Below are 20,255 nucleotides of genomic sequence, written 5' to 3' on the forward strand. Positions count from 1 at the left end.
CATCTATTCATCGACTGCAAAGCCGCATATGATACAATCGATCGGGACCAGCTATGACAGATAATGCACGAACACGGTTTTCCGAATAAACTGACACGGTTGATCAAAGCGACGATGTATCGGATGATGTGCGTAGTTCGAGTTTCAGGGGCATTCTCCAGGGTTACGGCAAGGTGATGGTCTTTCGTGTCTGCTATTCAACATCGCTTTGGAAGGGGTAATACGAAGAGCAGGGATTAACACGAGTGGTACAATTTTCAATAAGTCCGTCCAGCTATTTGGCTTCGCCGACGACATAGATATTATGGCACGTAACTTTGAGAAGATGGAGGAAGCCTACATCAGACTGAAAAGGGAAGCCAAACGGATCGGAATAGTTATCAACACGTCGAAGATAAAGTTCTAATATGTACCTTAATTGGAGTAAACCAATTTCAGCGTGTATGCGCTATAAACTATTTTATAGTTATCGATTTGCCAAAGAATGCATAAAATAAACAGACCGACGACTGTCGGTCTCTTTCGTTATCCAGACATCAAGCTAGTAAAACGTCTCTCTAGCAAGCTCCGAAACTACCTAAAACTAATCAAGTAATATTGCCTTTCCGCGAGTGTCCGCCTCTGATCAATAATTGCCGTTGCCTTCTGCTTTGTTTCCCGTACATTTCATTGGCGACGAGGAAAACGGTTCAAGTGCAGTGCGTGTGTTAAAAGCTGTGCTGTTCCCGGTGCGACATTGCCGGACGGACTTTAACAGTGAAGATAGTGTCGTTCTCGTTGCCATTCGGCGGCGGCGAGAAAATCTTCAGCAGCAACAAAGTATTGGTTGCAGAGCAGGTGGCAGAGATACGGAATAAATCAGACGGGAACGTTCCGGGAAAAAGGTATAGGTAAAGTAAAACGGGATTGTGAAGACGGTTAAAACTAGTGGTAGCACGTTTTAGTGCTCGTAAACACCATTTTGTGGTGTACGATAGTGTTTTCTTTCATTGAAACAATAAACCAAACAACAAAACACGGAGAAAAAAGTTGTGAAAAAGATTTTTTCATATAATTAAATAATCAATTTTTCTTTTCTTTATGTTTAGCCGGTGATAATTGTATGCTAAATTAAAACTACGCCTATTGTTTTACGTTTTTAACAAAGGGTTGGAACAGCAAAGGAAGAGTGAAAAGGTTTTTGAAACCAATTATCAGGTTGATTAATTAGTGTTCTTCTTTATTTTCCAAATAGTGGCGATTGCCGGCGAAGAGGAAGTTTTTCCTTTCCTTCTGGAATTAGAACCCGCTGAAACTACCGGAGTAAATCATTTTTTCGGGTTTGATATTATTGTATTGCGGTAAGTCCTTTTTGATTATACATTGTTTCTTTTATTTGAAATTTGAAAGTTTTGAGAAAAAAGTGAATGTTTTAGCTCTGGATTATATTTGTTTGTGAAAGAGGGCATTGTGTAGAAGAACAATTGGACAAAATGCTGTTTATCGCATGAATGGCGGATACACTAACGTGAAACGGTTTTGATATATTTATTTGGTGATTTTTTTATTTTTCTTGATGATCAATGGAAGTTTTTTGCTTTTAATTAGTTGTGCGTGAATTTTTGAAACCAGTTAAGATCCTTTTAATTAGTGTGCTTTTATGGTATCATTGTAACAAATTGATTTGAAACATTTATCCGAATTATTTTGGGGTTATTCCTTATTCAAATTGAATTATTTTGGTTGGTTTTAAAAGTTATAGAAATGATTTCGTACGTAGCACCAAATATCGATCCGTACCGTAAGGGACAATCTTTCGCATCATGGTTCAAGCGGCTTGGGTACCATTTTCGTGTCAATAAAGTAGCAGATGCCGACAAGAAAGACCAGATGTTCCTTCTTGGAGGTGATTATCTTTTTGAAGTGGCTCAAAATTTGTACTTTAGTGAACAGTTGCTTGATGATGCACCGTTAGATGAACTGATTGATAAACTTAAACAAAAGTTAGACAAAACTGATACAGCTTTGATTCAACGGTTTAAATTTGGGTCCCGAGTACAGCAACCTGGTGAAACAGCCAGTGATTTTCTTTTTTCGCTTAAAATCCAAGCTGAGTATTGTAACTTTAAAGGTGATAAACAGGATCGCATACTTGATCGAATTCTCATTGGCTTGTCGGATGACGCCTTGAGACAAAAGTTATTAGCGGATGATGGGGACAAATTGAATCTCGCTCAAGTTGAGAAAATTATTTCTACATGGGAGTTTGCTGCTTCTAATGCAAAAACATTAACACAAACAATTCTCTTGAACAAATCGCTTCTATTGTTGGAAGTCGTGGTAACCTTTTTCAACGCCTGGCAAATTTAAATCAAGGGCATGGTCCAGTGAAGAGCCGAGTAGGCTACAGACATTTTCCAGGCGATGACGAGCGCAACGCAAAACCCTACAATAGGTACAACAATCGCGCGAATCATCGTTCGGAGACTGAACGGGTTAGACAAGAGCGGCACCATGAACAACAAAAGTGGTACCAGGATGCAGTGGTTCACCCGGTGGAACTCAAATGCGATGAGCAACTAGTAATCGACCGACGAGTGTGCTACTATTGTGGAGTTCGAGGACATGTTCGCAGGAGGTGCCCGAAGCTGGAACAATTCAAGAGGAGTCCGATCAATAACATCAACTTTGAAAAAACCTGTGCGAAAAATGACGATAATTTGTCGAATATGATGAGTTGTTGGGAAGACAAGAGTGATGATTCGGATCCAGGTGAATTACAGTGCATGCATGTTTCCTCCATTGACAAAAGTCATCCATGTTTACTAGAACTGGATATTCAAGGCATCAATGTGCAGATGGAGATTGATAGTGGCTCCGACGTTTCCGTGATTGGTAAGAAGCTATTTTTGGCTAAATTTGATGTTCCACTTGAAAAAAGTTCCAATAGTTTGACAGTGGTAAACGGTTATCGATTGAAAATTGTTGGGAAAGTTGTTGTTTCGGTAGTATTTCGGAATATAAAGGCAAAATTGAAACTTCTAGTATTGGATAGTGATCATGATTTTATTCCTTTATTTGGGAGAACCTGGTTGGATGTTTTCTTTCCCAACTGGCGTAATAGTTTTGAAAAACAAGTAACTGGAAACAGAATAAGTATACACAAGAACAACGATTTAATGATTTATGTCAAGACTAAATTGTCTGATGTTTTCATTAAAGATTTTTTGACTCCTATTAAAGGTAATGAAGCCGAGTTGGTTTTAAAAATTGACACACCTATTTATAGGAAAGCTTTTGACGTTCTGAGCTTTTGACGATAATAGTGCTGATATTTGTTTGCGATTCCCATTGGAGCAGTCAGTTGCTGATTTGAAAAAGATTGTTAGTGCTTGTGATGCTTCTTCTGTTATGGCAGAGCAACCAAAACAGTTGAATAATTTGAAATGTACTCCTTCCACAACACTTTTTGATAGAATACACCAAGAATATTTCTACTACAAGCATCACGTTTGTTTATTGAACGTTGATGGCTTTTCAAAGTGGATGGAAGTTGAACGGAGAAAAAATAAAAATGAGTGTGAAGAATTGATAAAACTATTGTTAGCATATTTGGCTAAATTTGGGTTTCCAGACAGAATGTCAGGTAATGGTCCTCTATTAAATCCTCATGATTTCAAGAATTTTTTTGAGAGGCAAGAAATATGGGTTTTGGACAGTCTTCCATGTAATCCCGCTATGAATGGCAAGGGGAAGAGACTAGGTCGTAAAGTTAAAGATGTAGTGAGAATGTTTCTACTTGACCCAAAATACTTAAAGGCAAAACTGGAGGATCTAAATGGACTATTTTTAATAAATTTTGAAAACAATGTGACGATGGAAGGATTTATTTCTTCTCAGATAGTTTTAGTCCATATTTTTAAACTGTTAATCAATATGATTAATGTAAAGAAATACAAAGACAATAAAATCGTACCATTAATTAATTGTGATAATCGTAAAAGTGAAATAAACTCTGGATCTAACAACGGTATTGGTAAAATGCCCAGTAAAAATCCTTTGGATAGTCTGATGGCTAATGATGCTCTATGGTACAAGAATAGTAATCGCCATCAGGCTAAATTGTTAAAAGCGTATTTGTTTAAACGTATCTGTAAAAATATTTCCCAGATAACGATTGGACAACGGAAAACAACTACGGCGAACCGAAGCCAAATGAAGTTCGTTGACGATGTGGGTATTCGGCGACGCCGATCGATGGTGGTGTATGTCGATCCCTATGTCGATGATCCCGGTCCATCACCACCACCACGTAGTACGATCAGCCAGGAGCTTTGCAAGGTGCCTTTCCGGGGATTCCTGGAGCGCGAGTTGCAGAGACGAGAAGATGAATTGCCGCCGGTTAAGCCGAATCGAAAACGAAAGTACGTGAATTTGGCGCTCGATGGCCTGCCGTGGCGTTCGAAGAGAACGCGAAGAAACAGAAGTGAATTTCAATATTTTTTTCATTCGAATTGTTAATAATTTGTTAATAGTAACTATCGATTTGTAAATGATAATAATACTATCGAATAACTTCCGAAGAGGGAAGGACTAATATGTACCTTAATTGGAGTAAACCAATTTCAGCGTGTATGCGCTATAAACTATTTTATAGTTATCGATTTGCCAAAGAATGCATAAAATAAACAGACCGACGACTGTCGGTCTCTTTCGTTATCCAGACATCAAGCTAGTAAAACGTCTCTCTAGCAAGCTCCGAAACTACCTAAAACTAATCAAGTAATATTGCCTTTCCGCGAGTGTCCGCCTCTGATCAATAATTGCCGTTGCCTTCTGCTTTGTTTCCCGTACATTTCAGTTCATGATAGGAAGAGGTGCAAGAGAAAACAATGTGAGCCACCCACCGCGAGTTTGCATCGGTGGTGACGAAATGGAGGTGGTAGAAGAATTCGGTGCGGGTATCTCAGGATTTGCTGGAGTTTTAGATCTGCCGTTCGCTGCCAATACATCAGCGGCTCCGTTTCCTCTAACACCACAGTGGCTTGGGACCCAGACATATGTGGTTTTGTTGTTCGAAACCATTTTGATAGCTTGCACTAGAGGGTGTCGGTTCTTTGGATTGTTGAGGGCCTTTAGCACACTGGCTGAGTCGGTAATAATTGCTTTCCAGCTGAAGTTGAAATCCCCAACGGCTGAAAGGATGGCTGTTGCTTCGGCCGAAAAAAATGAAGTAGGTTTAAGTAGACCTCCGCATGTGCTAGAATTGGGTCCGTAGACTCCAAAGCCGACTTCACTCACAGTTTTCGAGCCGTCAGTGTAGATAAGCTCATAGTCGTTCAGCTTTGTCTTAATAAGTGCATTGAAGCGCGGAACCACGGTGGTGTTGTTCAGGTTTTGTTTCTTTGGAGTGTTCAAAGACCATAGGATCTTGGGTGGAGTGTAGTCCCACGCATCGTCTCCAACCCAGTGTACCGTGGACACTGGGGAGAGGGTCTTGTGGGCAATATGTTGGAGGAGCTTGTTGGCCTCCTTGAGGAGGAACACTCCTTCATTATCTCAGCTCGTTTTCTCTAGGAAGTTAACAGCTTTTGAGCATACTGCTATTGCGAAAATGTGTCGGAAAGGGAGAATTCCATTCTCGACGCACGCGGATGCCGCTGGTGTGCAAGGTAGAAGGCCAGACAGACTGCGGATGCAGCGGTTGAAGGTTGGTGCGAGTTTGTTGATTACGCTGTAGGAGTTTCTACATAGTAATTCAACACCGTAGAGTAGTTTGCTGCAGATAATTGCTTGTGTGACACGTAATCCCACATCGCGATTGTTTTTGGTGTGTTTGCTGGTGATGGTTCGTAACAGATTGAAACGACTTTCACATTGTTTTTTGATCCGATCGCAGTGAGACTGAAAACTCAGGTGCCGGTCCAAGAATACTCCGAGGATGCGGATCGTAGCCGCGAAAGGAATTTCTTCTCCGCCGATGTTAGGGGGATTCTTTTTAGCGCGGTGCTTTCCTGAACATAAGTGAGAAAACTGGCTCTTAGATGGCGATAGCTCGAACCCGATCGATACTGCCTGTTACGTACAGAATTAGAATGTTGCATCCCAAGATGCACTTCACTAGGCAATTAGATAGGCGGCAGCAAGACAGACAATACGAATGTGTTTCATCGTCGCATATTTTTTTTCACACTATATCTATTGCGTATGTAAATGCGTACCAACGAGTCAGTCAAAGTATAGGTAGCTCTTCGGCAGCTAACTGCCGTCGCGTCGATCGCAGTGATCGCAGCACGTAGTAGAAAGTTAGTTCGCTCTTGCATATCACCCGTGCCGGTCGGGAAGAAAAAATACAGTCCATTTAATATCGCACGTTTTGTAGTTTTGTTCGTAATTAATAAATTGTCCGTCGTGTCGCAGTTAAGTTTAAAACAGTATTTTTAAAGCCAACTTCCGAAACCCGCTATTCCGCGAGTGACCCGTGGATTATAATCTGACCAGTGAAAAGGTTTATAACTAACACTGCCCATGCGTACACTGCCTCGATGGCTTTTTGGAGTTTCTTGCGGATCAAAGGTTTATGGCCTGCTACGAGTATAACAATGTCGTCCGCGAAAACAAAAATGAAAACGCCTTCTGGTAAGGTTCATTGCTATGAGAAAAAGCGTTACCGCTAGCACAGAACCTTGCGGAACTCCAGTTTCCTCCGGGAAGGAGTTGGATTTTGTATTTCCGATGCATACCTGAAAGGTTCTGATCGTCAGTAAGTTTCGGATGAATGTGAATGTATTGCCACCGATACCCCAGCTAGCCAATTTCCTGAGTACATCTGGAGTCCAGGTACGATTGTACGCCTTCGAAAGGTCCAGTGTGGACAAGTCCACGTGGAGGCCTTTTTCGAGGGCGTCGTCTAGAACCTGACCGAGAGTGGCAAAACATGTACTTGTGCCGCAACCTTGGCGAAATGCATGTTGTCGGTGGTCAAGGAGCTCGTTGTCCCGTATGAATTGTGTTAGTCTACGATTGACCATTCGTTCCATAACTTTGCTGCAGCAGCTGGTCAGGGAGATGGGACGATATCCACTAGGTTCAGTACGAACAGAATCTTTTTTAGGGATAGGGATAACTAGACTGTGGCGCCATTGAACGGGGAAGGTTTTGTTTGCCCAAATTCTGTTGTAGTTTTTCAGCAAGATCCTTTTACCGATGGGTGGAAGGTGGCGAAGGAGTGGGTACCCGATTTCATCGGGCCCTGCTGATTTTCCTCTTCCGCTGCTTAGTGCAAAGGATAATTCTGCGGGAGAAAATGGGAGAGAAAATCGATCACCGGGACGGTCATTCGGAGGATGAATGGAATCAATGGTAACCGAAAACGCACCGAGTCGAGTAAAATCAGGACTGTAACCGCTGCGAGAACTAAGTTTGGCAAAAAAAACCACCGAGTATGTTCGCAACTTTCGTCGGGTCCCTTGTGATTCCATTTTCTGTCCTAATTGTAATACCATTGGTGCTGCGTTTCCCTTGCAACGCGTTTATGCTTCTCCATAGATCGGAAGTCGTACTGTCGCTGCTAATGCCATTCAGGAAATTGTCCCAAGACTTGCGCTTTGCGGAGCGTATTGTATCTCTGCAAGCATTGCGTTTTAAACGGTAATCCGCAGCTACTGTTTCGGCGTTTGGATGCTCTATTGGAGTTCGCTTCATTTTTCTTAGGGCCTTTCTCCTCAATTTGACAGTGGCTTTAGTTTCCGGTGTCCAGGTCCACCACCTTAGCGCTCGACGTCCGGCGTTTGGGCTTGTTTTCGGGACAGCTTCGGAAGCTGCAGCAAGGATTGTGTTCACTAAATCGTCGAGTGACGTATCGTCTTCTATGGAGCTGATCTCGATTACGTTTTGAAACAATTGTCCGTTGGCCTGCTCGTATTTCCATCGAGGGCCTCTAGTTGTTGTTGGTGCAGTAAAATTGCAGTAGATTGGTATGGGGTGGTGATCGCTATTCAATGGGTCGTCCGCGATCGACCACTGAAGTCGACCGATAAGATTTTCACTGGCGAAGGATATGGCAGAACTGATTTGCGGTCGCGAAAAAGTAGGGGAGCCGTCGTTTAGTACACGAAGGTTTATCTTTCCCGATGCCCTGAGAATTTCGGAGCCTTTGTCGTTGTTCTTCCGCGAGCCCCAGCTTACATGGTGCGCATTAAAGTCTCCCAGGACTAGGTAAGGTGGGGGAGTTGATTAAGGAATTTGCACAGCCGCTCCTCAAGTTTGTTACAGTCCGGTTTTGGTACATAAATGCTGACGACGGTTAGTGGGAAGGGAGTTTCCACTCTGGCTGCTACTGCGATCAGATCGGAAGGAGGGGTGACATCGACGTACATTGTTGATTTGTGGATTCCAATCGCTGCAGATTGATAAATATTTGATCCACCTTTCAGAATCCAATCGTATTGGCCTTGTAACGTGTTGCTCATTGTGGTGGTATCTGCTCTGTGAACCTCCTGGATGGCGATGATGACTGGTGAAGAAACCGAAATCAGTATTTCCAGATCTGCAAAGTTGTTGGAAAACCTATTCATATTCCATTGCAGTGCTAACGATGTCTTATTGTCACGGAGAGGAGAAAGAATTCTTGCTCGTGTGCTTTGTCTGGGCGCTGGCTCAGCGGGTTTGCGAGGGGTCCCATGACTGGCGACACACCGTGGGGGCGCTCCACGGGCAGATGCGGTTGCTGGAGGTCTCACAATGAATAAAGATGTTGAAACTACAACTGTAGAAGACGGTAATGATGAAGGGCCAGCCACTGGAATAAAGTTGTTCCATTGGTCGTACTTTTGCGAGTCTGATCGAGCATCTGGGGGGACATGGTTTTCAACCGGTTTCCGTCCCCTAGAGCCTTGATTGTTCATGTCCTTGATGTCGCTGATGTCCTGATGGGGTAGTATGAAGTTATCACGGGTCCCATTTTTCTCTCCACATGGTATGATCATTGTTCCCTCACGGACCATTCCAGGGGAGTTTGCCAACGAACGCCGGAGGTAGTCCACCAGTTCCGGTCCACCGAAGTCTTCCGCACTGATGGTGCTCCGACTGCCCGAGGCTTTATCCTTTCTGCTCGCCTTTAAGGTTCCGTTGATGTCCTTAAGGGGGATACTAAGGTTAGCACACGACCCATGAGATTCGATACGTTTTAGCGCAGGCACCGCGTAAATTTTCACGGCGGTGACGGACTCTAACTCAGCTTTGCAGGTTGCGGTTCCAGGTATTGTTTTCGTCGTGGTGGGGGTGTTTTTTCGGTAAAGTAGCCATTGGTGTTAGTGATTGATAATAGATAATAATCTAGGAGCTGGACGTAACCTACGCGGACGTTCCTTCTGTCTCGTTCTCATCCATTATTTCGTCAAACGAGGATGAAATGTCGTGTTCTATAAACTCTGATTTGTTGCAAAGATCTTCTTCAAGTGCAAGCACATTTTCCGTATCGGATATGTACATCGGTTGTTCATTACCCTTGGTTCGTTTGACACAAAGGACGGGTTTTGGTTTTTCTGCATCATTTTTCCCACGTTTCGGTCTCGTTCCCGTGTTGGTCACAGTAGCAGCGTATCCATCGACGTCGTAATGGCGGATGGTGTTTCCTTGTCTTTTGTTGGCATTTCAAGCGGATGTGACGGGTGTTTTTTTGGCTGAAACTTTCTGGTTGTACCCTTGAGTACTAGGAGTTACATGGGAGGGCTGAATATTGGTGGTTTGGAGTCGTTGAAGCTTGGGGATGTTTGTATCAACGTGGGTTAGTGCGTTCTTGTTGGCCGAAAGTAGAAGTTGAATTTCGTTATCTTTTCTATTTACAGTCTCTTCAAGAGACGAAACTTTACCGACGAGCTCCTCAATAGTACCGTGCTTACGGACAAGATCTAACCTGGAGTCTTTTACTGAAGTTTTTTTCCAGAGTTTGTATTCTCTCATTATTCTTTTTTAATTCTTTTTGCAGGCTGGTAATCATTTTTTTGAGACACTGGAATTCGGTATATTCGGTATTCGGACGCTAGTATCGGTGTTGAAAGCATTTCCACCACAAACGTTTTCCTCAAGGCTCTTTAGGTGGGCATCTTTTTCAGCTAATTGTAGCTTCGCTGATAGTTCGGAAATGGTTTTGTCTTTGCTTTGAGAGGCAATGCCTGCAAAAAAGCGCTGGCCAGTACTTGCTTCGAAAACTCTCCTTGCCTCAGGGTATGATAAACCTCTATCCACCCGGATGTGCTGTATTGCGTCGTCGTGTTGATACTCTGGGTATTTTCGGCTGCTAACGGAATGATCGTTGGGCTTACAACGGGCGCAATATGCAGGGTTTAGGCATCGTAAACCCTGCGTAATTTCATGTACTTGGTCGCAGATTCCACATGTTGGGCTCTGCTTCTGACACCTTTGTCTTGTGTGGCCGAATTGATAACAATGGTAGCAGACATGGGTGCAGGGTAGTATGGTCTGGTTCGAATACGCTGGTAACCAATGTCGATATGCTCGGGTATCGTAGTTCCACCTATGGTGAGAATCACCGTGGGTGTGGGTTCCCTCTCTTCACCTACTTTCCTGGTGATTCGACGGATGCTTGTTACGTTTTGGTCCTTCAGGCACTCGAGGATTTCGTCGTCATTTTTCAGCTTCATCAGATCGCGGCAGCTGATCACGCATCGTGTTGAGTTGAGCCCGGGGTGATAGGATACCTTAACTGCGGTACCGTCGGTGAGATGTGCTTCGGAGATGGCTCCTTCAATTCTTCCGTTTATTCTTTTCTCGACGGATTGGCGAAGTGTGAATGGATGATCCGACATTTTGCCGTTCACTGGTTCAATACGCAGAACAATTAGCTCACCGTAGTTTCCATTTGAATCCATATAACTAGGTAATGTTGCACCGGTGTACGTGTCATCGATGTATATAGCAGACCCTCCGCCGGGATCACCGGGGAGTGGGGGGAAGCCCACACTCAGCGACATCGCTGGTGGGGCGTTTTTACAGAGGGAGACTCCAATCGGTTCTCAAACTGTAATCCGTATCTTAACAAACATAATATGCGGAAGGAACGAAGTAAATTCATCAAGCCGTTTTTGAGTTATGCGGATACGAATACAGAACATTTCATTTTTATATAGGGGGAAAGACGGCTTTGGCAGGTTTTGTTCTATTATTGTCAGGGGGGTTTTTGTCGACCAAACTTTATGAAATTTGGTCACAATATGCTTTGATGCAAAGAATGTTTGGGCCAAATTTGAGCATAATCAGTCATAAAAACCCCCCTGACAATAATAGAATAAAACCTGCCAAAGCCGTCATTCCCCCTACCTAAATACAAAAATAAATGATAAAATTATGAGGAGACTACCCTTACCTCGTAGGGGAGGAGGTGGTGAAATTAACAGTTGGCTATATTTATACTAAAACAGTATTTAGGCATATGTGAACCATGTACACGTTTTCCTCGAAATAAAATAAGGTACCTACTTGAGCTAATATTTTGGTTTTGAGACCGAATGAATAGCTATTACTATCCAAAATATCAAACGAGGCCGTAAAATTAGGGTCTGACGTAATTTTCAAACATTTTTCCGCAAGCTTCAACTCTTCATAAATTCATTTTAACATTGATTCAAACCTGTTCAAACTACAGCGGCAAACAGGACAACCTTCACAAAGATGTTGCAGGGGTTAATAGTAAAATTATTGGTTTGCATCGTTATATGAAGAGTTATTTATCACATGGCATGAATGCAGGTAAAAAGAACAATTGTATCAAACTTACACAAATATATGATAAAAGTTGTGCAATTTTGCAGCGGAAGTTCGAGAAACTAACCATATTAAATAACCAAGATAAAACTTTGAAAATGTAAATTTAATTTAAAAATAACTGATGTTTCAAAACTTTTCTTCTTCTTTTTATTATTTTGATAATTAGGAGCTTTTCAAAAGATGTACCAAATTTTTCAAAAGGCTCTCGTAATCTTATCTAGTTATATATACAGTGCAAGAGGTATAAAAACAAAACTAAATGTTTCAAAAAGGTTTTAGAAGCGATGTTCATTTACCATCAGGCAGTGTTCATTTTTCCCACACTATTTTTGTACCTACATACGAAATTTCGATGTTTTTTATTTCGAAGAAAAATTATATTAAACAATGTTTATTGGCGAAAAAATTGTTTAGTGCAATACGAATATGAGTTTAATTGTTGGACCAAGCGGTAAAACTAGCAAATTATCCTCGTTTTATGATTGAATTCAATGCAAGTCCTTAACGTGTTCATTTTACCACCTGTTCCGCTATACCTAAACCAACGATCATCCATAAAATGAAAATAAATAAACAAAATCTTCTGAAAAAAATGTAAGCTCTTTTTAGTGGATATTCAACCGTCTAAGACGAGTTTAGTACTCTCCATTTAATTCCACTAATTATTTCGATTTCTTTGCAGATACGTATTTCGACCACAACTGTGTGGTCGTCTTCAGTGTCTCGTACTTGACTCGTCTATAACTGTTCTACAATATGCCAACTGCCTTTGTTGCAATTCTGAGCTCAATCGAGCAATCAGAACCAATTTCCAGATCGAATGAGTGACGGAGGTGTATTTTCCTATACATTTTGTCTAAAATTCCCATACAAACTTCAAATCAAATGCGCCACTTTATGCAACAAGCGATTGAGCTGAATTTTTGAGAGATTGATGCCCCGTGGAATTCAACAACATGTTTTCTCCTCATACTAAACTGTGCCAGTCTACACTGCATACGCGCAGCATCTCGAGGCAGCGATGCCGGAAGAGGGAGAGCTCGATGGGCCACTCTTGAGGACTGCTGGAATACAGTCAAAGCAGCCATTAACGACGCAGCGGAGAACAACGTCGGGTATATGGGACGAAGTCGACGGAACGATTGGTTCGACGAAGAGGGCAGACAGATTCTGGAGGAGAAGGACACAGTCCACATCTAAACGTATATTGCCGTGAGGTGGAAAGGCGTGTCGGACCTGTTTTTTAGCGAAAATCTCACAGCTTGCCGGGTCGGACAAAACTAGTTGTACGTACATATCATTGATTCGTCCTGTATGGTCAAGAAGCACGTATGTAAGTTGAAACAGACAGATCGAATTCTCGGAGTGTTTGAAAGGTAAAAGGACCATACGCATACATCACGAGCTAGTACCAAATGTACAAAAATGCAGCACGCACGTGCCCATGGATGAGTAACCTGGAATATAACGAAACATTAGGTTTTGCTCCGATTTGAGGAAACGCCTTTTTAACTGACTTGTAATGTGCTCGTCGTAAAAGGAAAACAAAAATCATACCTACATCCATTTCAATTTATTGTGCATTTGTCGATGATACGATTTGTGATCAATGTGATCTGTTACATGAAATCTCGGTAGTTACCCCAGTGCCTTTATATTACCAATTTATAGAATGTTGAAAGTTTCGGATGATTAGGAAATAGAATCTGATTTTTAAATAACTTTACATTTATTGACGCGCGTTTGACGTAGTTTTAAATATTTTCATTTTTCAAGTTTGTATTCACAGTGGAAAATACCTTACACTACCTTAATTTATCTCTCTATGTGCTGATCTCTTTCTCTATCGAATATTTATTTGCGTACTCTCGGATCTTCTTTTAAATTATTATATTAGCGCTTACTCAAAAGGGAAAACTGAAATAGTGGGTTGCTCTACTTAACAAAGCGTCTATATTCTCAAATATCAGAATTCTCATTCAGCTTGAGTAACGAAGATTGCATGAGATTTAAATGTAACGCTTCAGCATTCTGATATTCTCGTGCACAACATTCCATCACAACAGGGAGGTTTGCACTGCAACCATTGCAGCGGATCCTTAATCGTTCCTGCATACTCTACAACCTTAAGGTTTAAATGTCTGGCGTTTCAAATGTTGATTGAATGCGTTTTGTCTCTTATCTCCTATTAACTACGTTTATTCTTTTATAAGGGTATTCTAATCGTAAGAGTTCAAATTGTTATCATTGCGATGCTTGAATTAAATTAACTGTGTCTGCTGCTGTCTCTTTATCTAGTATTTCAATATTTCATAGCATTTTTGGCTAATTATGAACTTTCGATCGCGCCTTTCATATAATATATATTGAACTACTCTCAATTGTACATAATTCTCAAGAATTAGCTTTTGTAGGTTTTCATTGTATTGTTTTTAATTCTATTGTTAAAAACTCTGCTTACCTAGTAATCAATTTAATAAAAAATGAATTACAGTAAAACGAGGTTTCCCTTTTGAATCGAGAAATCAAAACATAAGGAAAGATACTTACCGTCTACTAATTACAAACAAGTAAATATGACCTCACTTGGATTGGCCCTTATTTAAAGTATTATTTGCAATGTTAATACTTTCTCAGCTGCGTGTCGCCTTATACGGTTGTCAAGTTTCGTTAATCTACGTTCGATGGGGTCCAGCCTTTTCTACGTACCACAACTTCATGATCACAAAGGCTTCACAGCAGTATTTTACAGATGATGGTCGACCTTTTCCACTTTGTACCGATTATAGGGCATGTACGGCGTCCGGCTGACGTCATTGTTTTGCCGGACGACCGTCACATTCTTGACCAGGTCCAGCCGGGTGCCGAGCAACCAATCGTTACACTGCGTCCGCTGTGCTTCGCTCACGTTCTGATCAAGCCAGCGCTGCACGAAGGCGTCGAATCGTTGGTGCATTGTTTTCGTCACGGTTGGATGCGTCTGGAAGAGGAAAGAATTCTGCTGTAAGGAACTATTGATAGGGCTTCTCTAATGCAAAAATCATATATTTCTTCCTGGTCGCGAGACAGTCAATTTTAAACAGCCAGATTAAACACTCACCTCTCGCGCCCTAAGCAGCGACTTGCGCTTGTAAAAGATGTGATGTTTGTTTAGCACATAGCTAAACTTGTTGTTGTTCATGCTTAGCCGTAATTGTTCCCGATCGTCCACGTAGTAGCTTTGGTCACCATTGCTGCTGGGCAACCGTTCGGGTGCCTGATTAGATTTTCCCTTATGGTTCCACACCGCGGATACCGCTTCGGTGGCGTCCTTCTTCAGAGTGTTGTTGTTGTTATTGTTGGATCCGCCTTCGCTGCTGGACTGCGATCCAGCAACATTGTTCAACTTCGGAGCAGCCATTGTGGTTGTTCCACCTCCGGAGATCGGTGATTTACTGTCACGCTCGTCCGTTGGCGAAGAGGAATCTTTTCGAAGCTCCTGCGCAGTGGTCTGTGGCCCTTTGCATCGCCGTAGATTCCGATGCAGAAACCGAGCTTTTCGGTTACCGCTGCCGAAGTTCTACAGAGAGAGAAAAACACCAGAACAATCAGTTGAAATCCACAGACGGGGGCAATTCTAAGACACATTGAGATAGATTGTAAAAGTGCCATGCAAATGAAATCATGCGGTCGCGGGTTCCTTCGCCAAATGTGTTTCAGCTACTCGGATGCGATAAAATAAAGTAAATGGGGCAACAAATAAACATGAAGCGTATCAAATATTCTTGGAGAAATCTATTGTTTAACGTTAAGCATTCATAAGTCAGTTGTAATTCGGTGGTACGTTTTGATTTACTCCAGTAGTTTAAGAATCGGTTTTTATCTGTACCAGGTCAAACTTAAAACTAGTCCTTAAAGAATCCGTTTTTATTATTTGAATTTTATTTCGACTATTTAGTAGATATGTATAATAAAATAACATGGACAAGTACGCTTAGTTGGTACAAACTCAACAGATTTGAAAATGTGTAGTAATAGAAGACATCATTTACGAAAAAAAGAGAATAAATTAAAACACCAAACGTGGAGCTCACCAAACAGAGCCGCGAATATGAATCATATTCTTGGTTTCACGCCTCACGCACGATCTGAATGAGGAACCCCACAAACTTCGGAAGGTAAATTAAAACTGAACAATTCAACATAGACAAACGATCTAAAGAAACCCCACTGTACACCGTTATAACCAGCCAAAATAAAAACTATAGAAAGGACAAAAAGGATGTAAAGATTCAATGAAAACGTTCCTTTTTCCGGGGAACAAACAATTACACTTGAGAAAATTATAAAAGGAGCAATAATGTGATAAGATTAAAATTTAAGTAATACCTACTGAATCCTTTGTTTCCTTCTTCTTTTCAAGCCTGTCACACACACAACACACTCTTCGTTCATCATTTCGTGGATTTAAATGAAACTGCGAGTCATATGTTTTTGTTTGGTTTTAAATTGAGCTCATTTTTTATTTGTCATGTTTAAAAATCAGATTCTCTTCCTAAGTAACACTGTTTCAAGAATATAGGATTATTTTTGCCTCGTGTTTTTAGTTATGCTTACAATTGAAAGTTATGACTATTAACTTGGGTTCCATTGTGCTATGAAGAAAGCGATTTTACACTATTGTTGCGCTACGTATTTACAAGTATCGAAATCAGAAATATGCGATGTAATGTACAAATTAATGGATGTCGACTATAACAAAAGCTTTTGAACAAGAGTAAAACAACGATGATCTATGTTTGAAGTATAGAAATATTAACACCTGTGCTAACAAATCTGACCAGTTATCTATACATGGTAATGGCCACTGTAGTTTGGCTGGAATAATTATGCTACGTTATGTAGTTTCGTTGCCTTGCTTGTATCGAGAGTTTAAAATTGACTTGAAATGTTGCTGCGACAGACAGACAGAAGACAGTTTGTCTTCTAAAAAGAGCTCTAAAAATGCTCATACAACTAAAAGTAATCAACTGCAGTAATAATGATAGGTGTCAGCATTCTTCAGAAAAAGATCTAACTTACAAGCCATCATAACATGAACGTCTCGACAAAAGATGCCTGATAAAATAATCCTGCGTCCCACATGAAATAATTTATTTGGAATGTGGAATCCATAATAATGTTTCGTTTATTTCACTGTGAAGTAGAATACGTAATTATGCCCAAAGTCTATCATGACTATAGGCTTACCAGATCAAATTATTTGGACATTTAGTTCTACGAATGGTTAAAATGAGCATATGCATATGCGATGAGACTATCCATCTACCACGTGGAAAGATTAGGGAGTAGGTGTGGAATGTGGCGATTGTCCACGGTTCATACAAAACATTGAAAATTTATATGAGCAATTTTTCACGCGGGGCGCTTATAAATCTAACCAAAAAAATGTCCACATGGGCGCCCATATGTTATTTAAAAGTGCTCAATTTCACATTTTTACAATATGTCGGGTAACAAACCGGTGGAAACTATGGTCGTATTGTTCTTTTACGGAGGTACAGATGGTGGAGACGGCACACAAGAGCGTCTGTTCCCCGACTTAAGGGCGTGTGATCATCGTCCGAGTACTCTAAACACTTTAAACAAAACTGTGTACACTGTGCTGCATCGAGAAGACAGCCCCCTCAACACAGTGTAGGTATAGCGCAATCCTGGTAAGTTAACCTACAAAAGTTTCTACAGATTGCACGAAGCCAGCAAGGTGTATGCTTTGTGAAGCGAAAGACCGAAACTACCTCATGATGGAAAATATGCCACGCACAGGGTTTGCAGAAATCGCTCTCAATAGATAACGAGCAATGATAAAAGAGAGGCAAAAACTGTTCCGAATCATAACGAGCCATGATAACAAATTTATCAAACTTGAATTACAAGTGCGAAAAAACAGAATCGGATAGGAAATGGTGATTCCCGCTTTGTTTCCGCTCATTTTGTGTAGGTTACTGCACAGCTGTGTAGAACAAGTTGAAATGCATCATCAGAGCCAGTATTCCCCGCATTTGGAGCTTTCTGAAAGAAATTTATCATGGGTTATAGCCTCCCGAATCAGTTCTCTATCATGACAACTTGCGAAAAAAAAAGTCTCTCGCGGGATGCTACATATCGTATATGTATACAGAGATTATAAGTGAGAGACTTGCTCATTCTCTTTAGGATTCAATTCCTGGCCACGCATATAAAAAGGCGATTGCAGACCAACAGTGATGGAGATAAGCCAAGTAACTCTCAATCATTGCGACACTGCAGCACAGCAACTGTTGTGGCAGTCGACTACGAAAACAGAATCTTACTGTGGATGACGCAAATATTGCAGAGTCCTTCACAATAACGGTAATTGGGTGGCGGATAAAGAGGGGATAGCCGCGATACAAGTTAAGGGCCGGTATCCCATCCAAGAAGTAGTCGATAGTTCACAAGAAGGATTGGTAATCGCCAAAACGAGATCTTTGGTTGTAGTTACTATGGACCGCCAAGGTGGTCTCTGAAGCGGATCAACCAGATCAGTGTTTTATTTCGGCAGAGAAAGTTCAGTATCCTTAAAAATTATTGCATTTCGCATGGTGATTTAGTTAAACAAAAATTATTACGGTTTGCGAATTTGGGAATAGTCATGACTAGTCATGACTAGACTAGCATATCTGTGCTGGGTTTCCTATTCATGTGGGACAGATATGCGATTCACAGCAGTATAGTTCTACCCGGTTCTCCTTACCGCTAAAGTAACGCGGGTTAATTCCTCTCGAAAAAAGTATTCAGCGGTCTGCCGAAGGTCGTCCAGGTGAAAAGTGAAGCGAAGTTATCGGAGGTGAAAGTGAAGCCGGATAACATCTCCTCGGCAATTCTTCTGCCGAAAATCGTATCCGGCCGGTTGGGAACTGGGGCCATTGCCATTCAAAGGGACCTCGTGGATTAAAAGATAGTCATAATTGTGCTTGTGCATACTATTTATTCCTTTTTGTGTGTAGTCCCATTCTCCCACGAAGAGCGTTATAATTGAATACTTTATAGTGAAAAGAGCATACTTTAAAGTCTTTTGCGTGTAAACTTTTTTAGCAGTGTATTACCGCTTCTGCCTTATAAGCAGGAGGTCGTAGGTTCAATTCCAGGCTCGACCCTTTCCTACTTTGTATTTCTATCTTAGTTCTTTCTGTGTTTCACGTTATACCAAAACGATTCCTACTGTTATAACCTTCCACACAATTCCAAAAGCTCCCGTGGCACCTATGAGAGGTCGTAGAGTTCTCTGCATGTTTCTTAAGCAGGTGTCCAACAAACCATCCTTCCCCTTCCTCAGCATTCGCAAGGACGTGGCCAGGACAAATCTCGACTATTGGAGAGTACATTGCTTCCATCTAAGAGTTAGTGATTAGTCTCGAATCAATATCTGTGGTAACGGATGAAAGTGAGGCTACTCTCATACAATAATCTTGGCTTGTACCACCTACGAATTTGTGCGAACTGCTAAATGCTAAACTTTTTTAGCAGTGTATTTGGCCGAAGGTTGTTTGACCGAACCGAATATGTCATTTGACCGAACAAACAATTTTGCCAAAGAACAACAAACTAGCCTAAGGTTGACTGGAAAAGTCGATTGGCCGAAAATGTCTTTAACCAAAATGGTCGGTGGGAAAAAAGGGCGGTTTGGTTGGGGTTCTGCCAAATTACACCAAGAGTAAACACATTTTCCTGTCCAAGCTTTCGTTTAGCATAGTCAATTGATTGCAAATCGTATCGGATATTACTAACTTAACACTTGTTTCGTAAGGTTTACTTTGATCTTATTTTTGATGTTGCCCTATTAAAGTGAAGACCCTAAACAAACAACTCACATAGCTACAAGTACCATCAAGATCAAACTCAAAATGCAGTAAGCTGTTTAAAAATTGAGATCTTCTTCTTCTTTCTGGTTGGCCCTTTGCAGAGACCTGTGGGGATGGCATCCGCGTATGTGCTATATCGCTAAAACATTGAGATCGCCTTGTAGATCAACCGCCAATTTGAATGGAACGCATCCGCGATCGCATCACATACAGCTGTCACTCTGCGTCATCACCAAGCCTCTGTCTCATTACAGTGACTATAGTCACTATTGGCGCTTTGATGTTGCATGAAGAAGAAGAAGCAGAAAGATGATAATCGAAAAAATCTCCACGGGAAACCATACGAAGAAGTTTTTAAAACTCTTCTCAAAAATTCTGGAAGCAATTTAATTAAAAACAGTAAACATTACGGGGTTGGACTTTTCTTCTACTGTGTATTAAGTGTAATATCACAAAATAAAATTTCGAATAGGAATATTGTGTTTATTATATAGTAGAAGAAAAGTCCAACCCCGTACTGCTTACCGTTTTTAATTAAATTGCTTCCAGAATTTTTGAGAAGAGTTTTAAAAACTTCTTCGTATGGTTTCCCGTGGAAATTTTTTCGATTATCATCTTTCTGCTTCT

General features: G+C 41.2%; 1 protein-coding gene and 1 long non-coding RNA gene across 5 annotated transcripts in view; one reads left to right on the forward strand and one right to left on the reverse strand.

Moving 5' to 3' along the window:
* The first annotated feature begins 506 nt into the window (after positions 1-506).
* LOC134218100 (uncharacterized) lies at positions 507-4,704 on the forward strand. Its single transcript, XR_009981253.1, has 3 exons — positions 507-890; positions 1,235-1,340; positions 4,150-4,704. It is a non-coding gene; the product is annotated as an uncharacterized LOC134218100 (long non-coding RNA).
* Positions 4,705-13,476: 8,772 nt separating this feature from the next.
* Positions 13,477-20,255, reverse strand: part of LOC134213665 (paired amphipathic helix protein Sin3a) — a 60,343-nt gene continuing 53,564 nt past the window's right edge. For all 4 annotated transcript variants that reach the window (XM_062692930.1, XM_062692927.1, XM_062692928.1 and 1 more), the window contains exons 10-11: positions 14,867-15,325; positions 13,477-14,746 (exon numbers count right to left, since the gene is read on the reverse strand). In XM_062692930.1, the coding sequence (XP_062548914.1) occupies positions 14,513-14,746; positions 14,867-15,325 (693 nt within the window). In that variant the 3' untranslated portion in view covers positions 13,477-14,512. The remainder of the gene's footprint in view (positions 14,747-14,866; positions 15,326-20,255) is intronic.

The sequence above is a fragment of the Armigeres subalbatus genome, chromosome 2 (assembly GCF_024139115.2).
Source record: "Armigeres subalbatus isolate Guangzhou_Male chromosome 2, GZ_Asu_2, whole genome shotgun sequence".
Taxonomy (NCBI): domain Eukaryota; kingdom Metazoa; phylum Arthropoda; class Insecta; order Diptera; family Culicidae; genus Armigeres; species Armigeres subalbatus.